Source organism: Conger conger, chromosome 6 (genome assembly GCF_963514075.1).
Source record: "Conger conger chromosome 6, fConCon1.1, whole genome shotgun sequence".
NCBI classification, from domain to species: Eukaryota; Metazoa; Chordata; class Actinopteri; order Anguilliformes; family Congridae; genus Conger; species Conger conger.
Window position 1 is genome coordinate 14,419,699 of NC_083765.1, and position 24,077 is coordinate 14,443,775.

At 41.4% G+C, this 24,077-nt stretch overlaps 1 protein-coding gene across 2 annotated transcripts in view; it reads right to left on the bottom strand.

Moving 5' to 3' along the window:
- Positions 1–21,246, bottom strand: part of tub (TUB bipartite transcription factor) — a 68,292-nt gene extending 47,046 nt beyond the window's left edge. For both annotated transcript variants that reach the window (XM_061244646.1, XM_061244644.1), the window contains exon 1: positions 21,055–21,246. In XM_061244646.1, coding sequence (XP_061100630.1) covers positions 21,055–21,110 — 56 coding nt within the window. In that variant the 5' untranslated portion in view covers positions 21,111–21,246. The remainder of the gene's footprint in view (positions 1–21,054) is intronic.
- Between the last annotated feature and the right edge of the window lie 2,831 nt (positions 21,247–24,077).

Here is a 24,077-nt window from a genome sequence, read left to right on the forward strand (position 1 = left end):
GCTGTTCTCTGAGCCCTGCACCAAGCAGCATCAGTCAGAGCACAGCCCACACAACACAGCATAGCACAGCACACACAGAACAGCACACACAGCACACACAGCACACACAACACACACAACACAGCACACACACAGAACAGCACAGCACAGTGCACACAGCACACACACACACAGCACACACAACACACACAACACAGCACACACAGAACACAGCACACACACAGCACACACACACAGCACACAGCGCACACAGCGCACACACAGCAGCACACAAAGCACACAAAGCACACACAGCACACACAGCACACACACACAGCGCACACAACACAGCGCACACACAGCACACACAGCACACACAACACACACAACACACAGCGCACACAGCACAGTGCTTCTCTGCCAGCACATACTGCCACCTGATGCGCATTATCCACACTGCACGGCACAGCTGCCCATCAGCATTGGAGCGTAAAGGAACCCACTAGCGGCTAGTAGTGGCAGATTGTGACATCATCAACAGCAGTCCTCTTAACTGAGAATGGCAGGGACAGAAATATATGTCAGCCAACATAATTGGCCTTTCAAATACAAGACCCGTGAGGTTTCATAAGAACGGACCACTCACCTGTCTACAGAGGCAGTTATTCAGTGCTTAAAGGGATACTGTGCAGGGTTTTAAACTTTCTTTACATTATCTCATGCTGACGATTTTATCCAAGAAAACTTGAAAATGTTATTAAATAACCGTGCACTGGCACATCTCTGTATTTGTGCGCCAAATTTACTTGTATTTGTTTTTGTGACCGGGACATTTCTGGGCATAGTGCTGTTTTCTGAGCGTGGCTACAGAGCCTGCAGGGTGGGATCAGCTCAGAGTAAAATATAAAACTGGCAAAACTGATTTTTTTTCAGGTGAGTGAGCGGGGTTGAGGATGGTGGAGGATATGTTGCCTGTAAACACATTACCCGTAATAGCATGCCTTAAATTTTTTTTTAAATCAGTACAGTATGACAGAAGATTGTACTTGCTGTTGTTCTGGAAATGGTAACATTCAAAGCCACAGTGGCTTGCTGGCGAAGTGGGGAATAACTGCAATCGGAAGTCTTTATCACTTAAGCGATTTTAATTAATGTCCATTATCAACCACTTAATCACAACAGGGTTTGCTCTGTCTGGTAAAAGCTTCCTCCCCCTGTGTGAGTTTGTTTAAGGGCAGAACATGGGATTATAATTGCACAGCCTGACTGCCCACATTGAACAATGGCAGGGACAGCTTGACTAGGTTCGCTCGATGGCAGGGCTCTGGTCCAACAGCGCTCTCAAGAGACAAAATGCAATTTTATCTAGGCCATGGAGACGGGCGAAATAATCAGCACAGATGAGAAAGTTAAATAAGCATGATATCTCCCTGTTACCTTTTATTAGGGAAAAACAATTGGCACTGTGGTCAAGGTGACCTTTTTGAAAATATCAAACCAACACACTGAAATCATCATCCCCCTCCCTGTGTTCATATTCTGCCCTAATCCCCTCTCGGGGGTCTCAGTCTCTCCCAAATCACATTTCAGTCCACCCACATTCCACCTTATATTATAAATAATCACACCTTTTTCTTTTTCTTTCAAAATTGTCTGCATTGTCTGTATTCAGTATTCATTTTTTTCAATTGATTTAAATTACCTTAGAACACAGAAACAAACCATATTTCAATTTACCCTGCATACTAAGATCAAACCCCCAAATGTATATGAGATGCAAGACCCTCAAAGAAAATCAATTTTCACAATATTTTCATATTGGATGGAAAAACTGTAATATACCCTTAGGTTAGCAATGCCACGCGAAGCTAAAATGTGTATAAAACTAGTCTGAATCTTTTCCACTCCCTCACCTGCTAGCTAAGTCACTGAGTCCCCACCAGGCTCTCCAAACAATTAGCACCCATTTTGAGACCGTAATCACTCTCTCCAATTACTTCATGGAAAGCCCCTGGCATCACAGCAATCCTGAAGTGTTTTCACAGCCCGCAGGGAAACTGTTAATATGGACTTGTCAGTCTCAGAATAAAAAAAAGAAAGAAATATAGGAAACAAAAACAGAAATGCATCACAACAGTGTTCCAGCAGAGAAGGGTTCTGGAGGTTCTGTATAGGTATTGGGTGTGGGAAAGACTAACTGTATTGAAAGTTAGATCCTGGCAACAGATGACTGGCACAAGAGGGAGCATGTACAGTACTGTGCAAAACTCATCGGCACCCTAGATTATTTTTACACAAATTTGGTCTTTTATTTATTTAGTTTTGGCCTTGTTTATTTTTTATGTTTTTTGCATTAGTGTGTCAGTAGAAAATAGCAAATGTGAGATTTCGAAACATTTATTCTCCATAAAATACACATTTTTGTATTCCGTTAAATAAAGTAACATATATAAATAACAAGATAAAAACTTTATTGAGTGCTCTCTGGGATTACTTGGGAGAGCCAGAAAGAAGCGAGACGGCCAATCCCTGCAGAACAACTATGGCAAGTTATTCAAAATGCTTGGAACAACCTACCAACATAAAACTGCAGGACAGTCTACCTATTGATTTAGATGTTTTGCACAGTACTCTACATGATAAACAAGAGGGAGCCAATAACTGGTCCTTGCGGAATGCCTTGGGAGAGAGGAACAGTGTGGGATTTGTGATTGCAATTGGTGATGAAATCTGTTTGTAAGGTGGAATCTGAACCACGCAAGTGCAGGGCCAAACATATCCTATTAAAATAAGTGCTGAGGTATAGGAGTATAGGAGTTATAGGATGTTAAGAGTGTCTGGTTCCGAGAGCAGACAATCATTAACTATTCTGATTAGATACCTGCCTGCTAGGAAACGGTTCTGATTCATCTGTTGGGTTACGCACTCAGTAATAAGAGCTTGTGGTTTATCAGTGTAGTCACGTTCCTGGCAATAAGAGCCCTTCCTGCTGCGCGAGCCATCCCACACTGAGAGCACAGCGAGGAGCTTCTCAGGCTGCTCCCAAGGGAAGCTGCCATCTTTGAGCCTCTGTGGCTAAAGGGGCCTGGGAGAGTGATTTTCCCTTCCTGTCTGGAGCCATACATTCCTGCTAGACCTGTCAAGGACTGGGGGCTTTATGAAGGTGGATACACAATATTGACTCATGTTAGAAACTTTTTTTTATTTTTTATTCACAATTTCATCAGTTCTTCAGGCTTGTCCACAATTCGACTCAATTTATTGTATACTTGTTCCTGCCTGAGTGTATTTGGTTTTTTTGTATGTGTGTGTGTGTGTGTGTGTGTGTGCCTGAATATGCTTTCACTGACAGAACCAGTAAACCAATGCTACGATCCTCAAAACCGAGAAAAAAAAAACTCCCGGAGCTGACTGACCCCGCGCTACAGAAAGAGCAGTGACTCATTATCTGCCCTGTCACACATTACCTCCGATCCAGGACGTCTGTCCTTGTCCGTGGACACACAGAAGGGAGCGCCAACAACAATACGTTCTGGCGCACACACACAGCGGAGGGCGCATGCTGTGGGAAAAAGCGCAAACTATCAGATCCTATTATCAACCGCTTCTTATATTCATCTTCTGCATTGGCCTGTCAGAGAGTGATTTATTGCAGAGAGGAGGTAAGGAAGCACATTTACACCCGGGAGCAGGGGAGGAGAGCCGGGCGTCACTGCCGGCTCCAGCAGTGATTAATAGACAGTAAACGCAGCTCGTGCTGTGGTGCTCTGTGGATCAGACGCTGGCTGCACACAAATAATGAATCATTGCACAATGCCTGCTGTCCTCTCAGGGTGACGAGGCACCTCTACACGGAAAGGGCCTTGTTACTCTTCAGTTCTCATTTAGGGGAACAATTGCACTTTTGTTCTATACATTAATCCAACTGAAACTTTTAATTACATTTCACATTCAGTATGTTATTTTATGATCCTGCCGATCTTACAGTGCCTCAGATGGTTTTCAGTCATTTCAAATAGACTTTCAAATACATGCAAGTCATAATAATACATTAATATATTTGTAGCAATATTGGGAGAGTTAAGTTGAGTCATTGCGAAATTCATTGAAAAAATCTGAACTTTATTTTTTGTAAGATTTCAAGGGAAATGTTAATTGAATCAGGCCAGGGTTCACATTTCAGAGAGCACCGTCAGCAGAAGCCACACATGGACTGCATTCTGGTCTCTATCTGAAAGCACATTACTATGGCATCCTTTCTTCAGCACAGCGAGCACTGCTCTATGGGCTCTGAGGCTCCCGTTGTACTCCAGCCATTACCAGAAGAGCATTCAGAAGCAAGCTCCTTGGGAAGTGAGCAAGTGCCTGTAATTTAAAGAGGCTGCGGCTTGTCTCAAATGCAAACAGGAATACAAATATGAGCTGCAGCCCTCAAGCACACACCAGCCTCTGGAGAAATCACTCCATAGACTGCCGCACGTGGCTGGTTCCCATAGCGCAAAGGGTCTCTCCACACAACTGTGGCATCTGTGATCTGGCCAAATCACTATGCTTCAACTGAACTCTACTGTCCTATCAGGATAATATGCTGTATCCAATATACAGTAATATATCCAGCTATATGCAATTATTCATACAATAATAAACTGTTATTTAGCTGATGCTTTTATCCAAAGTGACTTGCAGTGTCAATGATTAGACTAAGCAGGGGACAATGTGGGGTTAAGGGCCTTGCTCAAGGGCCCCACAGCTGAGCGAATCTTATCGTGGCAGCACAGGGGCTTGAACCACCAATCTTCTGGTCAAGTACCTTAACCACTAGCCTACAGACTGCCCACAACTATTTAACAGGCAAGCAAGAAGAACATGCAATACACAGAAGAAAGGCACTTTAAAACACTGAACTGAAACAGATTTTTAGCGCTGGCTGAGTGACTTGGGCCCTCGAGCAGAACAAACAGCTCATATGTATAATTTGTAAGATCTGTCAAATTACACTGAACACTGAACAATGAGCTCAAATGAACTCAAAATAAGATTCAATTAGATTCATAAAAGCTTTACTGCACGTATTACAAGGGAACAAAAACATCAGTATTTTCTATGGCTAGACATGAACAATAAGGCTCTTTGAATCAACTTCCCCCCCAAAAAATCATATTAGTCACCAGTACAGAGGTGTCTCGTCACCCAGAGAGGACAGGAGGCATTGTGCAATGATTCATTATTTGTGTGAAGCCAGCATCTGATCCACAGAGCACCACAGTACGAGCTGCATTTACTATTAATCACTGCAGGAGCCGCCAGTGATGCCCAGCACCCCAGCTCCTGGGTGTAAAGCCTTCCTTACCACATGTCTGTCATAAATCACTCACTAATAGGGCTATGTAGAATGTAGAGTGATTTGAGGTAGCAGATGAATAATATGATTTCATAATATCCATATGTCCCATGTGTCGCCAGGTGAGGACAGGTATCTTCGACTCGAACATGGCATGTGACAGGTGTGATAGTCATTCACCGCTCTCCTTCTGTGAAGGGTATCAAGTTACTGTGAGCAAAATAATATTGGTAAACAGGGGCGTGTCTGCGGGTGGGCTGGGATGGGCATTGCCGACACAGAGATAAGCCTTACCCACCCAGAGGAATCATCTGCCCATTCAATGAAAACTCAGAAAAAATCACCCTTATGGCCATTTTTTTGCGTTCATTGCCATCGGTCATTAAAAAAATGCGTTATGTTCAAAGATGCGTTAATTTAAAGAGGCTGCGGCTTGTCTCAAATGCAAACAGGAATACAAATATGAGCTGCAGCCCTCAAACACACACCAGCCTCTGGAGAAACCACTCCATAGACTACCGCACGTGTCTGGTTCCCATAGCACAAAGGGTCTTTCCATCTGTGATCTGGCCAAATCACTATGCTTTAACTGAACTCTACTGTCCTATCAGGATAATATGCTGTATCCAATATACAGTAATATATCCAGCTATATGCAATTATTCATACAATAATAAACTGTTATTTAGCTGATGCTTTTATCCAAAGTGACTTGCATTTTGTAGGTGTGGGTGTGCTTAGTGAGCGCTCCTTCTTTACATTATTGCCAAACCACGACACTTTTTCACACATGCGGTACAGACATGATTAAGTGAACAGCAAAACCTGTCTGCAGCTAGCTGCTCCCAGCAATCCAATTAAAACTATTAATACGTTTGATTCTTGTTAATTCTTTTCTCTGGTTTTTATAAGTTATATTTGTAGTCTTGTTTGGTTTTACAGTTGAGTTTGCACGTTTTGCAAGCTGCGTGTTTCTTTTAAGTTACCAGCTCACTTAGTGGTCACTGGGTTTAGTGATTAGCGATTAGCTAACACGATTCATTTTATTTACCTAGCTAGGCAAATATTTCAGCGTGGATAGGTGGCTCATTAAAAAACAGGCACCCTCAACCCCAGTGCATATTGCCTCCACTGTCGCGCCCAGCACATCGTCGTGCACAAACAAGCAAAGTGTTACTAGCTCAGGGTCGAGGGCAGCAAACGTCCGTACTCCATAAAATCCAGCCACCCCATCCTCCAGCTCTTCCGTGTCTGCTCCTGACTTAAATATGGATAGTCCATCCCAGCCAATTGTAACTGGTTATCCCAAGGGCTCATTTCGACAAACTGAGAGAAGCTTTAGTGTAGGCTGGTACCAGTCTCGACTATGGCTAGAATATTCTGTTTTACGTGATGCCTACTTTTGCTTTGCCTGTCGCAAATTTCCAATTCCAAACGAGACGACATATTCATGAAATGTGGATAGACTAATTGGAAGAGAGCGCTTGAACGAAACGGTGGTTTCCTTATACATGCCTGTAGTACTCCTTGTTATAGCGATGTCTGCAAGGCAGGAATATCACTGTCGCTCAGAGATAGGTGAAAGTATCGTGCAGCTACTGGGCCAAAACCAGATATAAAATAACATGTACTATGTTAAAATCATAATCGAAGTCATTCAGTTTCTCACTGAAAATGAGCTAGCTCTCCATGGGCACCGGCAGGGGGGATGGGGATGAGGCAGGTCTTTTAATTAGGCTGTTTCATTGCACCATTCAAAAAGATCCCAAACTCGCAGAAATTACAAAATGCATCCCTGAAAATGCTAAATTGAGAACTTATGAATAATAATAAGATTTGTCCACAACTCTATCCCAGAAGAACATATAATTGGCTTTGATTGACTTGAGTCAGCTTGATGCTGAATATGTGTGCAACCAAATTCTCTCTCATCTCTTTGACCTGGGATACAATGCTGACAATTTATAGTGTCTGAGTGTTATGATGTCTGGGGTGAGGGGCGGTTGCATATAGGCAGGGACATTCCGTATGTGCACTGCTACATCCACCAACTGCACTTGGTAGTGGTACATGCGATGCAATCAGAACCTCTTGCAAATAAGTTCTCTGAATGGTCCAATTCATTGAATACATTCTGTCTCAGACATTATGTTGCACACAGGTTCAATGCTCCGACACTAAAAAGGCTACTAGAGATTCACTGGACCAGCCATCATGATGTCACCAAGTCCAATAAGTTTTATGTCTGAGGTAGCAGATGATGACAGTGCTCCTTTTGATCTCAGTACAGGCGTGTGGTCTTTTGACACAGCTGAACATGCAGAACTTCTTTGACATTGGCAAATTTGTCCTCCATGTGCTTGGTACGCTGAAGCCAGCCAATTCAATTCTGCGGTCACAAACAGTGGATTTGTGCACTGCAGGGGAGGTAGTGACCGCTCCATTGGGGACATTGACTGGCCAAAGTAATGTTGCTCAATAAACTGCCCGCCGATGCAGACCTTTCTGCAGTATGCAAATGCTTTCGGGAGTACAAAGAGGCCTTCCTCATGTTGCATAAGCGCTTGTCATTAGTGTGTCAACAGCGGCACGTGAAAGCTCTTTTTCGACCTAGTCCCGCATTCTCACCCCTCTCCGCAGATCAATGCTGCATTCAAGGAAAAGTGATTTACAGTAAATCCTCAAATTGCGTCCGGGATTCTATTTGAAGTCGGGCCTCGGATAATAGCCGGGTGCGTGGCCGATTCGGACAAATAAAGGCCGGCCCCCAAATACAAGCGGGGGTAATATTGCCTACCAGTAGGGCTATCAGTCCATGATCACTAGAAGACATTGTTTCGATTGAACTCAATGAAATAAAAGAGCTCTTCTTAATATTTGATATTGTTGGTTGGTTTAATACTGTTGCCAATGAAAAGTCGTTGTCCTACACCATGGGTCTCCAACACGTTGCTCTCAAGCTACCAGTCGCTTGCCGCCCCCTTCTAAGTAGCTTGCCAAAGGCTGAAGCAGGATACATTTAAACACAATTGTTGCCGCGAGGCATTCCAGCCTACATATTTAATAAAAAGTAAATCAGGCAAAATAAAAATTCAATTTAGGCTACTTGGCTACGCAATAAGCACAGCGCACGTTCAATGAATGAATGAAAGTGGCTGCCTTGGCTCGCAATAAACAGACGGGTGGAAATCCCGACACTCTTTCAACTACATAAAACTTAACAGTGAACCATGAAATACCCCCCAGATTTCAGTGCCCATCAGTCCCAACACTTAGCAATAGAATCAAACAGTCCAAACGTAAATTAAATCCCAAACCAAAGCGAAAATCTTTTGATACCGGTATGCTGCTCCAAACGAAACGCATGTCTCACAATAAAACGCACTTTAGGAAAAAAAGATCCTTAAATTGCTGTTATCTACGCTATTTTGTTATTGTTCATGAAGGCGTGTCTGGCAAGTTGTTATTTTATGGATTCTGGACTTGCATGTGATTTATTGTGTTTGAGAATATTTGCAATAAACTAAGTCTGTTAAGACTGACACTATGACTTACCAAACGGTGTTTCCTGATTAGCCCCACACTAATTGATTTCTGAACGGTTACAGGAAGTGTTGAACAGTGTTGGCCCACTTTAAGTGTAGCCTTTTACTTTATTTCTAAGAATAAAAGAGCCCGGACACAATTTGAGGATTTACGGTAGTCATTTTGGCACACAAGAAAACCATCACAAAAAATCTGGACATTAATACATTTTTTTCAGTATTTGACATGGCTAACCACAGACTAGTCCTGTCATTAATGTTCTGTAAACTGGCATCCTAGCTTCCCATAGAAATGACTGCATTGAGCTATATTTTTACTGTTCTAGTAAAACATTGGCATCATATGTTATATGTGGTGATCTGATCATTCACTCAACATCATCTTAGAGCTAAACCCAGTAGGCAAACAGAACAAACAAAAAAGCACAAAATAGTAAAAACATATATAAAAATGAAAACAATATTTTTTTATATATATATTTCATTGCATCTGCTAATCATATTGGGCCTAAACATTATTTCATCCTACAAATGTTCATCATACAGGCATTGCTGCCTGACCGTGTGCGTTCTCAAAATTAAACTATGCCCTTGTTTACATACCCTATTTAGGAATCATTTTTGTTGTTGCCCACCCAGGTGTCCAATAATCAAATTTCCCACCCAAAGATGACATCCTAGTAACACCTCTGTTGGGAAATTCAGCTAAATGCATCTGCCTAATGACTAAGTTGTAAATTGGTCCCATTGGTTAATACGCATACACACACACACACACACACACACACACACACACACACACACACACACACACACAAGGTTTACGTAGCGTAGTAGCTTGTTGTTGCCATTGACAGCAGTGCCGTTCTTTAACTGCTGCACCACCCACACCTGAGTAAGAGGCAGTGATGCTGAAGAGCCAGAGGAACTGCACTGCTAAATCCCTTTTTCTGTGTCCACACCATGAACCCCAACAAGGGACAGAAACCAAAAGCCCAAAAAAATAAAATAATTCAATATTTATAATATTTATACCACATGGGAATGCAGCCCACCAACTCCTCATTTGCTGAAACTCCAGCAGATCTCCTCTGCAACAGGCCCTCTCTCAGGAACGCTTATTATAATCCTCCTTTTTCATACAGTAGAGCCCAGTGCGGGGTTCAATATTATCTCAGCTGAAGTACGCTTTTTTCTTTAATGTTAATTTACAAATTAACATTCTGTCATACATACACAGTAAAATGTTGAAGTGACACTGGATTGTTATGATTGTGTCTGGATGGGAACTCTTCTTTGTACAGTACAGTACCATCAGTGTAGAATGTTATTATTGTTCATGTCATCAGTATGCATCCTGACACTGCCTGCAATGCTCACGTTACCTGCTGGTAAATAAAGTTGATTTTCAAATGAAAAGATTGACTGCATAGAGATAGAGATAAAAGAGATAATCACATCTCTATTGTTTAGACAAAATCTTCATCTATTACTTGCTGATTTGCATTTGCAATACAGCTACAAATTGCCTAAACAATCTAGTGTGAATTACTTAAAATAACTTGCCATTTAAGTTTGCTGTTAGGAGTTTTTCTCCAGTAGTAATTATATGCTTGTGTGTGTCACTGTACAACTATTACCACTGCATATATTGTGCTTAATTGTACCACTGTGTTGCATGCTGTTCTGTCCTCAATACTCCTGTTCTCAAAGCTCTTCTCATCTGCACTTTATGTATTATGCATTGATGTCCCTGAAAGCCACTCTGCATATGGATGTCATCTAAATTAAAAAAATAATGTCAAATAGTATGAGTCTCGTACAATTTTAAATATGCTTTCTTGCAATGACACACATAGGCCTCTATAGTTACTGTTCAGCTCGGTTTATTGGAGTTCTCTCTCTCTCTCTCTCTCTCTCTCATTCCTCCCTCCTTTGTTTTCCTCCCTATTCCAGACAATGCAAACCTCCACACTCCTACCACACACAGGAGAATGAAAGCCGACATTGCTCTCATATTTGCCCTTACACATCGATGATTAATATCCAGGCATTTAAATAATAAAATGTGATTATGCCGCTGATTAATGACTTTCAGCACCACGGAGATGAGTGGAGAGGTCCTTCAATCATCAGTGAATGGCGGACAGAGTAGGAGGAGATCCAGAGATCCAGAGCCCATTTACAAATCCTTCCCTTCTCTTTGCTATCTCCGCTCAACTCACGCGTGTTAATTTGTCTGAACTTAAGCTTGGGTTTGGCTTTGAGCTGTGATTGAAAAAATATACAGTACATGGAAAACCAGATTCAGCTCTAAGCTAGCCTGGAGAAGAGTCACACAAGATATATCACAACTACATAACCACAGGCTCATATTGAAAGCTACAGCGAAAATAAAAAGGGATGGCAAACAGACAACTGAAAAGAAATAGCAGAGAAGGAACTTGAATAGTGAATGACAGCGCTCGAGAGCACGCCCGACAGTACTCTTAACAGCAAAAATCCACATATCCAGTGTCCAGCTGCGAGATAAGCACAGAAAAACTGTTTAAAATGGAGACTGACTCTGTGTAACAGTGGGGTATCACAGAGAAAGGGTTTAAAATGGAGGACTGAGCCGGTGTAAAAGTGAGCAATCCTATTTGGCTGTGCTTTACTACAGAAATCACATTCAGTCATGTCCTTACTCTCGGTCTTTAACAGTACCATTCAGGCCTTATGATGGACAGTGGGCCCTTCCAAAGAGACTGGAAAACGCCCTTTTTGGGTTATCAGTGCAAAACTCTTAAATATGTCAATTGTGCATTACTGTGTAGTAGGGTGTGTCAGTGTTCACCATGAGACATTACACTGTCGCTGTTCACGAGAAGTCTGAGATAATCACATGGTAGTCATGTGTAATGACATGGTGGATAGTACCTCTGCCCTGAGTACCACATAGCTGCAGCAGCCATGTGGGTGGAGATGCATTTGTGATATTATTACAGAAAGGGCAGTTACTACCCACAATGAACCACTGTTGAGTATCAACCCAGCACAACATTACCCGACAAAAATGTCACAAGAAATACCTCCCAGCATAAAGCCATGCGTGTTAGTGCTGGCTTCCATGATCTAAAGTCTGCTTAATACAAACAGAGCTGTTGGAGTGTTTATGATACTCATAGGACAGAAATTACCGTAATAAAAATGCATCAAAACGCATAGGAAACATTACCCTTGATAGTGACAAACTGTTGTGCCCAGTTTATGACAAACTCAATTACTTCTGTCTCACTAAGCACTGATATTTCACATCGAGTCCTTGCTGAGCACTGATATTTCACACTGAGTCCTTTGAGAAATTGATGATCTGCACCAAATGTGTCACCTCTCATGACTTTAAAGGAGCACTGTCATGCTTTTTTCAGTTGAGCTTATTTGGATTAAATGCTTAAATTATGTGTGTAGGCATTTTCAAAATCACTGTCAGTATAGCCATTTCTTAAATATGAGGCAAAACTTCTCAAACAAACGGAACTGATCATGTTTGGCTTGAATCTCCAGCCTGTGTTACCCAGAAGGTAACAGACGCTCAAACTCCACCCTTGAACGCAGGGACTGGTTTATGGGCGCCCACCTATCCAGGTGATCACATGACACAAATGCGGTAACGTTAGCATACAGATATCACAGAACCTACCTTGGCTAGCCTGAGCGATATACACAGCAAAGTGAACCTGTGTAACACAAACTACAAACTAAAATAGCAGGTTTTTAGGTTTTTCACCTGAAAATCAGCACTCAATTTAGACCAATTAACCAGGTGAAGGAAGATAACTATGTAATCAACTGCCTGAATTGGTTAAGTGCATATATGAGTAATAATGAAAACCAGCAGAGTCTAAGGCTCTACAGGAACATGGTTGCAGATCCCTGCACTAACATATACTGTAAAGATACAATTTCCAATTTGAAGCAAAGCATTTGAGTGCATAGCTCAATACTTCCAACCCCCCCTTTCCCTCAGGCTGCCAGACCCATTAAAAACAATAACAGGATTGACTGTGCACCCTGCCGCATTCTGTCCACACACACAGAGGCCCGTCGGAGAACACTTTCCCGCTTTCATGGCTGCCCAATTAAGACTCTTTAATGAGCACCTCGCTGTTCACACCCCTGTGCCAAGGCCTTCGCACTGCAGCCTTGCCTGTCTCAGTGGCAGAGTGGAACGGCCATCTTAAGACAAGTAAACAAGAAAAAACGTATTTGTTTTTGAAAAGATAAAAATGTTCAAAACCATACCAAGAGGCTCCAATTAAGACAAAAACAGATTTAGAGAGTTTGACCATGACAACTTTGTGAAGGCACGATAAGGAAGAGCTGCCTGTATCTGCCAACCTGACCAAAAACGTTCACTAACGATGATAGTGATGGTGATAAGCTGAGGTTTTGTTCGGAAACCTGAATCTGTCTGGACCCGATGGGTTCAGGCCAGGTTGTGCTGATTTCTGAAATAAGTAATTTGGGTCCAATAAGGCTTGAGAGCATTATTTTCATATTCTCACTACAGACTAAATTGGCACAGCCATGGGAATATAGACTCTAGAAAGCTGTCCACATTTTTATTTGCTTAAATAATAATACACATTATTGCTTGGCATACTGTAATTCTGTAACAATGCAAGACGTCCATTAGATGCATTTTATTCTGTTTGCAAAAGTAAAAGGACTGTGTGAAAATGCTGAATAATGAGCTATGCATAGCAAACAAGCAGCTCATAACATTCACTTACCCCACATCCCTGTCTCCACCCTTGTCCCTAGTGAGCTAAACAGTGGCTTGCTGTTTGAGCCAATATTACAGTGGGACTGTTTTTCCTATTTCCATTGTGTTTAACCGGTACATGGCACTCCGGGGATGGGTCCATATTAAAGACAAGCTGAAACAGTTAGAGCACCATGTCCCCAAATCAACCAAAATATCCACCCTAAATGACATTAACATCTGTGGCTATGAAAACCTTCGAACGACTGGTTCAGGATCACCTCAATCTCTGCACTTCATCCCTACTAGACCCACTCCAGTTCACTTACACACCAAACAGATCCACTGATGACGCAGTCAGCCTTGCACTTCACTACGCCCTGCAAAAACACATATACTTTTCATAGATTCAGTTCAGCTTTAAACACCATAAACCCAACCAAGCTCACAGATAGACTCCTGAAAATTAACATCACTCCTACAATCTGCTACTGGATCTTGGATACTGGATCTCAGCAACAGGACACAAACTGTGATCTCACCCCCTTTACCACCCGGACAGGCACCACTGATCTTCTCCCTCTTTACCAATGATTTCCAGTCTCATAACTCTGGTCAAGATATTAAAATACGCAGACAATACAACAATCCTTAGCCTCATATCAGGAGAAGACAAAACAGCATACCGGGAGGAGGTTGAGAGGGCAGTAAGTTGGTGCCAGGACAATGACCTGGTCCTGAACACCAAAAAAACCCCAAGCCATCTCAACAATAACGACACCATCACCATCTCCAATTCCTCGGAACCTACATCAGTAACAATATTAAATGGGAAACCAACTGCAACACTTACTAAAGAAAGCACAACAAAGACTCTTCTTCCTCAGGCAACTCCGCAAATACAGGGTCACACAATATCTCCTGGTCAGATTCTACACAGCCATCATTGAAAGCATCCTCACCCTGTCTATCACTGTCTGGTACCAGAGCACAAAATAAAGAAACCGAAAAGAGTCATTACAAAAGCAATAAAAATCACAGGATTCAACCACTCCGAACAAAAAGTAACATCAAGGACCCCTCTCATCCAGTAAATCTCCTCTTCCAGCTACTGCCCACTGGGAGGCGCTACCGTTCATTAGGGGGGGGAAGAACAAATAGATTAAACTGCAGCTTCTTCCCCAAAGCCATACTCACCCTGAACTCTGGACTCTAATACATCCTATACACACCTGTACAGTACAACAGACATTTGTACTACAGAAATCTACTGATCTCTATCACCATCACTACAACATATCCATGCTCTATGCACTACTGAAATGCACTTAATTAACTCACGTCACATATTACTGTTATTGTTTCCTTCTACTTGTAATACAATGTCATGCGATTCTAGTGTATGTGTAATGTGATGTCATAAATGTGAGCTCTCCAGCTGTACTGGAACAAATTCTGAAACATTTTTGGGGGAATTCTGGAAGGGAGCGGGGGTCGATTTGACAGACATCGAATGAGGATGCACAACACTGTGTGAAAGCTTGTTCATTCAAATATTTAATCAGCCAATCATGAGTCAGCAACTAAATTTAAAAAACCATGCACACATGGTCAAGAGGCTCAGCTGTATTTGAGACCAAATGTCAGAATGGGAAAGAAATGTGATCTAAGTAACTTCAACTGTGCAATGATTATTGGTGGCAGGAGGTTTGAGTGTCTCAGAAACTGCTGATCTCCTGAGATTTTCACACGCAACAGTCTCTACAGTTTGCAAAAAAAAAAAAAAAACAGTGAGCAGCAGTTCTGCAGACAGAAAAGCATTGCTAATAAGAGGCATCAGAAGAGAATGGCCAGACTGGTCAAAGCTGACAGGAAGGTGACAGTAACGCAAATAACAACAGTGGTATGCAGAAGAGCATCTCTGAACACACAACGCACCATAACTCTACGTGGATAGGCTACAGCCGCAGAAGTCTAAGAAAATAAATACTGTGCTTACTGAGTGTATACTTTAAGACGTGATTGTATGAACTGACTAACTGCCTAAATTGCGGGAAAACTGAATTTTGATTTCAGCTTGTGCTTGAGGTTTGGTTACGTGGGAAAGAAAGCCTTTGGCCCATGAGGATAATCCAAGTTGACTGCATATTTGAAAGGTTGGTAAAGGTTGTTTTTTCCTGAGCTGTAACCAGAGCAACAGGTGGCTGGTGCTCAGCAGTGATCTGGCTGGGTGACAGAAGCCAAGGAGCTGGCTGAACCTCTGTGGAGCTGTTCAGGGGCTGTCTGGGTTCCCCATCTAATCACTGTCACTATAACGTCCGTATAACTGCCACACTCACCGGGGGTGATGACAATGTGTACAGACACTCAACACTCATACACACTAACAGATATACTGCATGCACGTACATAAAGATACATCTTAGGGATATTCAGGGACAAGCCAGGATGCTTTCAAAAATAATGAAATTAATTGATGAGTTATACATAATATGTAATAATACATTTTGAAAAATTCATTATAAGGGTAAGTAAACAGTTAAAAACTAAATTGAATCAAATTCTGTTGTGACAACACTTCTTTAATACTGCATCAATTCTGTTAGGAACACTGTCCTGCAGTTTTATAAGAAAATCAGCTGGTTGGTTTTTCCAAACATGTTGGAGAACCTGCTGCAGTTCTTCAGGAGACTTTGGCTCTAATATCTTATTTTATTTCATAAAATACAAAGATTTCCCTGTGACATTAATGTTTTTGGAGAATTAATGTTTGGGAATGGCAAATAAATAAACAGAACCAAATGTTTTTTTGGGTTTTTTTTTATCAAGGACTTTTGCAGAGTACTGTACGCGTATACTGTATGCACACTTTCTGTCAGGTTTGACATGAATATGAAAAATAATAAAGTTACAGAAACAAAGAACCTGACACTTTCAGCCTGGCGAGCAGCTTCAATAGATATAGAGGAAATATAGGTGACAAATTCCACATTTATTCCCAATTATTTTTTAAAACACTCATTTTGTTTTTCACAGTGTGGTGCCCACAGTGGGGATGTCAGCTCGTGCCACTGAAATGGCATGACACTTTTAATCACTGCTAAATAATAGCAAGAACTGAGAGACTTACTGAAATGGCAGGAATAGCAATTTTTGGCATTCAATACTACAAGTAGCAGTACGGTATGAAACAACTAATCGAGGAACCTTCTCAAAGCAGTATACTGCTCAATGGAGATGTTTATCACAACCACTTTCAGTATCAGGTTATCGGGTAGATATATCGTTAGATATATAGTTTTTATCACATGTGCAAAGGCATCACAATAATCCATGCCTCTTCATGAACTCACAAGTGAATCCAATGTGCAATGCGGGGTCTCGTGATGCATGTGTTTTCTTCACGCCATTACACTGCGCTGGTGAGCCCCGCGGCGCAGCGAATACCAATCATGCTGCAGGATCTATGGAATCCATATCTAAACACACGCATCGCGCTTTCTCTGGCATTGCATAAGCCATTTAGCCCTTTAATCTTCATATCACGTGTGGCACCCATGTCCACGGCGTCAAAAATGAACCTGCCTGGCTGCCCAATATGATAACGTCTTATTTTAATGTTTGACCCAAAAATCTATTTTTCACTTACCACCAACCATCACTCATCAACAAGTCAGTGCATACTGTAACTGTGAATTCCTACTTCACTTACCTCACTCGTTTTTAACTTCAAACGGACATCGAACCTGTTATAGTTGTGTGGTGCTAAACCTTGATTATGAATTCGGATTTTAAAACTACATGCTCAAAAAGACCCATAAGACAATCTGTACCCTGATGGTTAAAAAAAGGGCAATGTTTAACTTAACTTACAGAAGATTACAGAATAAAATGTTTTGGGTTTTTTTAAGCCTATTTATATTGGCAAAAATATATGTACATTCCATGGCATTCTTACAATAGGATAATTACCCTTTAATGATCTGTTCTCATGCGAGGGGGAGCTCTGTACAGTGTGTCAGCTAATAGGCCTTTGAAATCATGGAAATGTCCTTCCACTCACGTCTCATTAAATGCCATTATTTTACTTTGATCATTCATCTTTTTTTCACATTCAATGACACGATTCAACAGCTACCTTCGAAATTGAACTATTTTCATAGAATATTAGCTTAATTTCCCCCCTGGTTTGAAATATTGCATTATTTCTGCACAATGCTCTGCAAGTGGAGTGATCCTAGCAGATATTCCAGCTCTGCGACGGTATGTTGATAGGGTAAATGTGCCTGTGTTGGTGCATTAATACAGGAGAGGGTGTCAGGTTTGCCAGTGCATTACAACAACATCTACCCACAAAGGTCAGTCATCTCGTAGCCAGGCAAAGTGAAGCATCTGCCGGGAAACAATCTTGGTAATATGGTAAGTGTGAAGGAATTATGTTGGATGAAGTCCCACCTTCCTACAAAGCCTTCTCAAAATTATGGCCATGAAACTGAAAACAGAAAAACAACCACCACTGCTTGATTTGTATTCATTTCATGAGACTGCTAAACAGCCTAGCTATCGCACAAGAGTGGGGGAACTGTAAAAAGTGACACTAGGCAACAGACATGACGATGAGCCTGGCTTAATTCTGTTTTTACTTGTATTTATTATTTTATTTATAAGCATGGTTCTTTGCAGTATTACACCCAGTTGTTTACCTCAGCTATATAAATGGCACCACTTCACAGCTGTAAAATAGTGACATTTATGTACAGTATAAGCGGAGCTGTAATTCCTACATGGATCCTGATATGAATAAGACAGCAATCTGCACTTTGACATTATATTCATTGTTTTATTTCAAATACAATGTGCTGGAGTACAGATCCAAAACAACAAAAATTGTCTTACTGTCCAAATGCACGGTATATATTTTGTAGTCAATCCAAGATATATATGTTTGGGATTATTCTGAGCTACTCAGTGTTACCAATCCCACTGTACTAGAAATGATTTTGTGCTATTTTTATGGTTATATATTGCAGTAATTGATTCTCTGTGTGTTCTCCCAATAGCAAGCAATATCATTACACTCTGCATAATAATAGTGTCCTTCCATTTTATATGACTAGCATGCCATTTCACATTATTTTGGTGGTTGGATTGAAGCAAATAATTCTGAATGTTGAATGGTTTAAATATGAATGTCATTCGCCATCCTTTCAGTGTAAATTAATTGTAATATTATCTCCCTGGAACACCTTGCTCTCTCTGCCCTCTCTGCAAGGCACACTAAGAGCTGGGAGATATTGACTGAACAGTGTGTGCAGCACAGTCCAGTCCAGAGCTGGAGGCATGGGAATGAGCTGCCAATGTGTGCATACTCTGATCAAGCCAAACGCCTAACAATTACCGTCTCTAACCAAGACCAACCAAGAGCCTGAGGGGAAACAGATATTTAGAAAAAGGAAAAACATAAAGGTTATTAATCACCTTCAAAACTTTTCTTTCCTAAGAAGGGACAATGAATGGCTGTTGGCTTCAGGATTTTGACACCCCTGAAGGTGTTTTTTGCAGAACCCACTATTACTGAAAACATGCTGGAGTACAGATCCAAAACAACAAAAAATATGTCACGGTCAAAACACTTACAGGCTGCACTGCTTTATTTTATAATCAAGTCTGCAACTGATATGGTGAAAATCTGAAATGCTGCCGAACATGTCTAGATGTTCTCAATGTATTGTATATAGGCTCATGAATATCCAGCACATGCAAACATACACAAAATCCAAATCCAAAAAAAGAAATCCAAAGCGCTGCACAATTGATGCTTCTCATTCACCCATTCACACACAAACACCAATGGGAATTGGTTGCCATGCAAGTTACCAACCAGCTTGTCAGGAGCAATTGGTTTAGGTGTCTTGCTCAGTGACGCTGTGACACACCCAGGGCGGGATCGAACCCACAACCCACCAACTGCCAGAAGGCTGTTCTTACCTCCTGAGCCAACTGCACCCATCAGTTATAAGGCAACCTCAGTTTTTAGTGGCTTCATCGCCATAGATCACATTTGCACACCTAGCTTGTGAGTCAGCCAGCCTAAAATAACAAAAATGAATAGGTAGCATAATAAAATGCGTTAACTACATATCCTGTGATACTTTTGCCAGCCTGTTCACAAGCTGAAGTTAGCTCGTTCAATGGCTAATATTATGCTGTTTGGAAGGCACGTGACGTCATGATTAGGCACCATGCAGAATCACAAAGTGGAATGAATGGGTGAGAGTGGAGACTTTGGTTGGTGCAAGTCAAAATTCTACGAAAACCAGACTGAAAACGTTTAAGAGTGAAATCAGCAAGGCACGGCATAACACGGAAAGACAAACAGAAGATGTTCACATAATTTGTTTTAAACTGAACACATTTCTGTTTCATTGCACCAATTGCATTGTGGTCGTTTGTTAATTCATGTGTTGAGTTTTAAATTGGACTATGCCATTCTGTGCTTGAATTATGGAACGAAATAGATTCCATACATCCAGTACCTATTGGTGAGCCACTGGGCGTAGCGAATAGCAGTCACACAGCGAGGTATTTGGAATCCACGGCTTTCTCTTGTGTTGCTCATTTCGATGAGGCAACGAATGTAAATTAAAGAGAAAGTGACATTCAACAGTTGCCCGGTGAGCGGTGCGCACCCCTGCGATTCCAAATCCAGCGGACAGTGGCACAATGCCTGTAAGGCTGTAACTCAGCAATCAAGTTCAGCTGAAGAATGACTGCCAAGCTCTTCACGCGCATCCATAGAATAGTTGCCCTTTCTCTAAAAAATAATTAATCCTTACTAAAACAGTGTGACGTCATTTTCAATGTTGCACTTAATTTTGGATGAAAAAATCACATTCTTCGTCACTGGAGAGTTGCATATAGTAGCCAATCGCAATCATTAAACATCATAATAAAACAGACGATTCTGGAGAGCGCACAACTGATTAGCAAAATTCAAGCATCCATGTTTTATTGTGACATGAAAAGTACAAAACATTTACATTTCTGTTAAAATGTTCACCGACAGGTTTGCTAGAATCCCATGCGTAAACGCCAATAAATTAATAAACGTCATAGCGTAGCCTATATGGAGTAGAGTAGCCTACAGTGTTCTACACCCGGGGGGTATAATATCTCATTTTAACAGCATGGGGGCAACTGTACAGTGTATTCAAGCACAGCCAATACATTATGGACTTTAAAATATCAGGTTTACCTGCCGTGCATTCAGCAGCTAGGGAACTTAGCTACCACTCTTTAAAATACAGGAAGACATGCGTAATCCACAAACCTGGCCCTGATTTATGAGCTAGAAAATATTGAAGCGATTAGGAATCCATTACTGCCCATACTGACAAGATGAAACCGCTAAAGATAAATAAAATGTAATGAGTCCTACGTACCTGTCGTAACTCCAACGACTGTAGGACATAGCTCTATTGCTGCTGACTCCGTCCATGGCCACTGTGTTAGCCCTGCTTGCTAACCACAGCTGCAGATATGTGACTTTTGACGCAATCAAGCCTGTTCAAAACTGTTGCGGTTTTTATATTAGTCCCCTCACTAGCTCGGTTTGCTACCCCTTATGCACAGCCCAAAATGCAAACCAGTCACTCAGGTCGACAATGAAGATGCTCTACAAGTCTGTTTTGTTGGGGGTACACAATGTGAGGGGCTGTACCATTTTGGGGGAGAGTGTGAAATTCCTCACGACAAGATTCTCACCGCAAACCCAGTCGCACGCGCAGGCTGTAATTGCTGAAGGCTTTCATTTTCGATTAATCTTTCATTGGCGTATCGTGCAGAGGAGCCAGATGTTTAACGCTTTTGCTCACTGCATGGCTTCATTATTTATTCCTGTTACCATAGTTACAGCGAGCCACCGCTTTTCCTGAGCGTCCACACGACCAACCAAAGTGATATAACTAAGAGACTAACTTCCATACTTTATACTTTCAAATTTAAATAAACTATTTTAGATACAGATCGCTACATCCACGTGATTTTTCATTGGAAAATGTGACATCCCTCACCATAAACCGCAAACAATTGTCCTTTCAGAAGTATATGTTTTTAAACAGATCTTAGCGTTAAAATGACATATAGGTAAACAACATTTATTTTCACGGTAAATCACCTGACATTCTTTGCATAATTGTGCGCTACTGGCGAGGAATATGGTTAGATGCTGTCTGCTGGCGTATTTACAAACGCGGGAATTCTACTGAGGTTGATTGATTGATTGATTGATTTTATTCAATGTATAGTTCCAAGAATACATGGAACAGAGGACATGCATCTCAAACTTCATCAAGGATAAAAACACAATAAAGTCACAGACTTGTTTCCATTGTGGTCCTTGGTCGAGGACAGACAAACAAAACAAGGAAGGAACAGGCACAATAGGCACAAAGGAAGATAAGACTATGAAAGCTGTAAGTACGTTACAATGCTAAAATATTAAGACAATGATAAATACAAAGGTGAAATACTAAAATACTAAAACAATACTAATTACTAAAAGTGATACATAAGACTATAGTTAAAAAATAAAAATAAAAATAAAAAGTACCTAAAACACCATGTTACTAAGAGACATTTTCTCTGAGCCAGGACTTTACTTTGGTCTTAAAGGAGTGCACACTGGATACACTTTTGATCTCGAGGGGCAGCATGCTCCAGTTGACAGTTCCACTAAACCTGAACGAGTTTTTGCCCATGTTGGTTTTAAACCTGGGCAGGCAAAGATCAGCAACACTGGCTCTTGTATGGTGATCATGAGTGTCACCACATCTCTTAAGATAATCCTTAAGATACATGGGGGCCCTGTTGTTACATATGTTGTGGACCATGCTAAGCTGCAACTGGACTGCCCTGGCATCTATGGGGAGCCAGCCAAGCTGCTTAAAGTGCTCTTTCCCTATATGGTCTCTAGGAGATAGACCCAGGACTAGCCTAATTAGTTTGTTTTGTGAAACTTGAAGTTTGTCTTTGAGGGCTTTTGACAGGCCTCCATACCACGAGCTGATGGCATAGTCAAAACAGCATAAAACTAGAGAGCTAGCCAACAAATACAGGCTAGCTGCATCTAGGAAAGGAGCTTTTCTGGCTAAAAATTTGGTTCTACCATTGACCTTACTAATGGTCTTGAGAGCCATGGTTTCACCACCCAGGCTGCTGTCCAAGATACAACCCAGATAGCTCACTGAGTTTTTAGCAGGGAAGATCTGGCCTCCAAGGACAATATCAGGTGATGATAAACGGCTCAACCTGGGTTTAGAGCCAAATAAAATATACTCAGTTTTGGCCATGTGGAAGGACAGCTTGTTATCAGTGAGCCATGACTTGATATTATCAAATTCTGCAGATAAAGTGGCCTGAAGATTGGACACATTCTTATCGGAAGCCAAAATGGCTGAGTCGTCTGCGTAAAGGAACAAATTTGAATTACAAGCAGCTTGTAGATCATTTATAAATATTAAAAACAGCAAAGGGCCTAGGACACTTCCTTGTGGGACCCCACACGTCACTGGCAGTGGTCTGGAAAGATGGCCGAGACATTCAGTCTTTTGGTCCCTGTCTGACAGGTAGGAGACAAACCATTTAAGGCCTAAGGAGCTCAGGCCAAGAGCTGTAAGCTTGTCAAAAAGCAGGTTATGATCGACTGTGTCAAAGGCCTTCTGAAGGTCAATTAAAATCAAGCCACAAATTTTACCGGCATCCATCTCTGATCGAATAAAATCAGTGAGGAAAAGAAGACAGGAGTCAGTTGAATGGGACTTCCTGAAACCAGATTGAAAAGTGTACAGAAGTTTGGACTCGCTTATAAAATCATAAAGCTGCTCGTGGACTACTTTCTCAAGAACTTTAGAAGTGACGCTGAAAATAGAGATTGGTCGATAATTACCTGGGTCTGACTTATTACCTTTTTTAAAGAGAGGTATTGTTTTGGCATGCTTCATATCGAGCGGAACAATGCCATGCTCAAGGGACAAATTAACAATGTGGGTCACAGAAGGTGCTATAATGTCTGCAGCGTCTTTTAGAAACCTGGCAGAAATATTGTCTAAACCGGTGGCTTTAGCACATTTAAGGCTCTTTAACAGGTTGACAATTGTTGCCACTGAAACTGGTTTGAACGAAAAGCTGTTTGGAGAAGCCCCCAAACGAGCATAGAAGTCAAGGAGATGGCTCTTGCCAAAGATCGCAGGGCCTGCCGGTAGACAGTCCACTAGTTTCTTAGCAATGGAGGTAAAGAAGGAATTATTATTATAAGAAGGAGGTTATTAAATGTACACTCGTTGAGCACTTTCTTTTAGACTTAAGTCTTCTGCTGCTGTAGTCTATCCTCTTAGAAGTTTGACACATTGTGTGTTCAGACATGCCTGCAGAACTGCTGCTAACTGGATGTTTTTTGCACCATTCT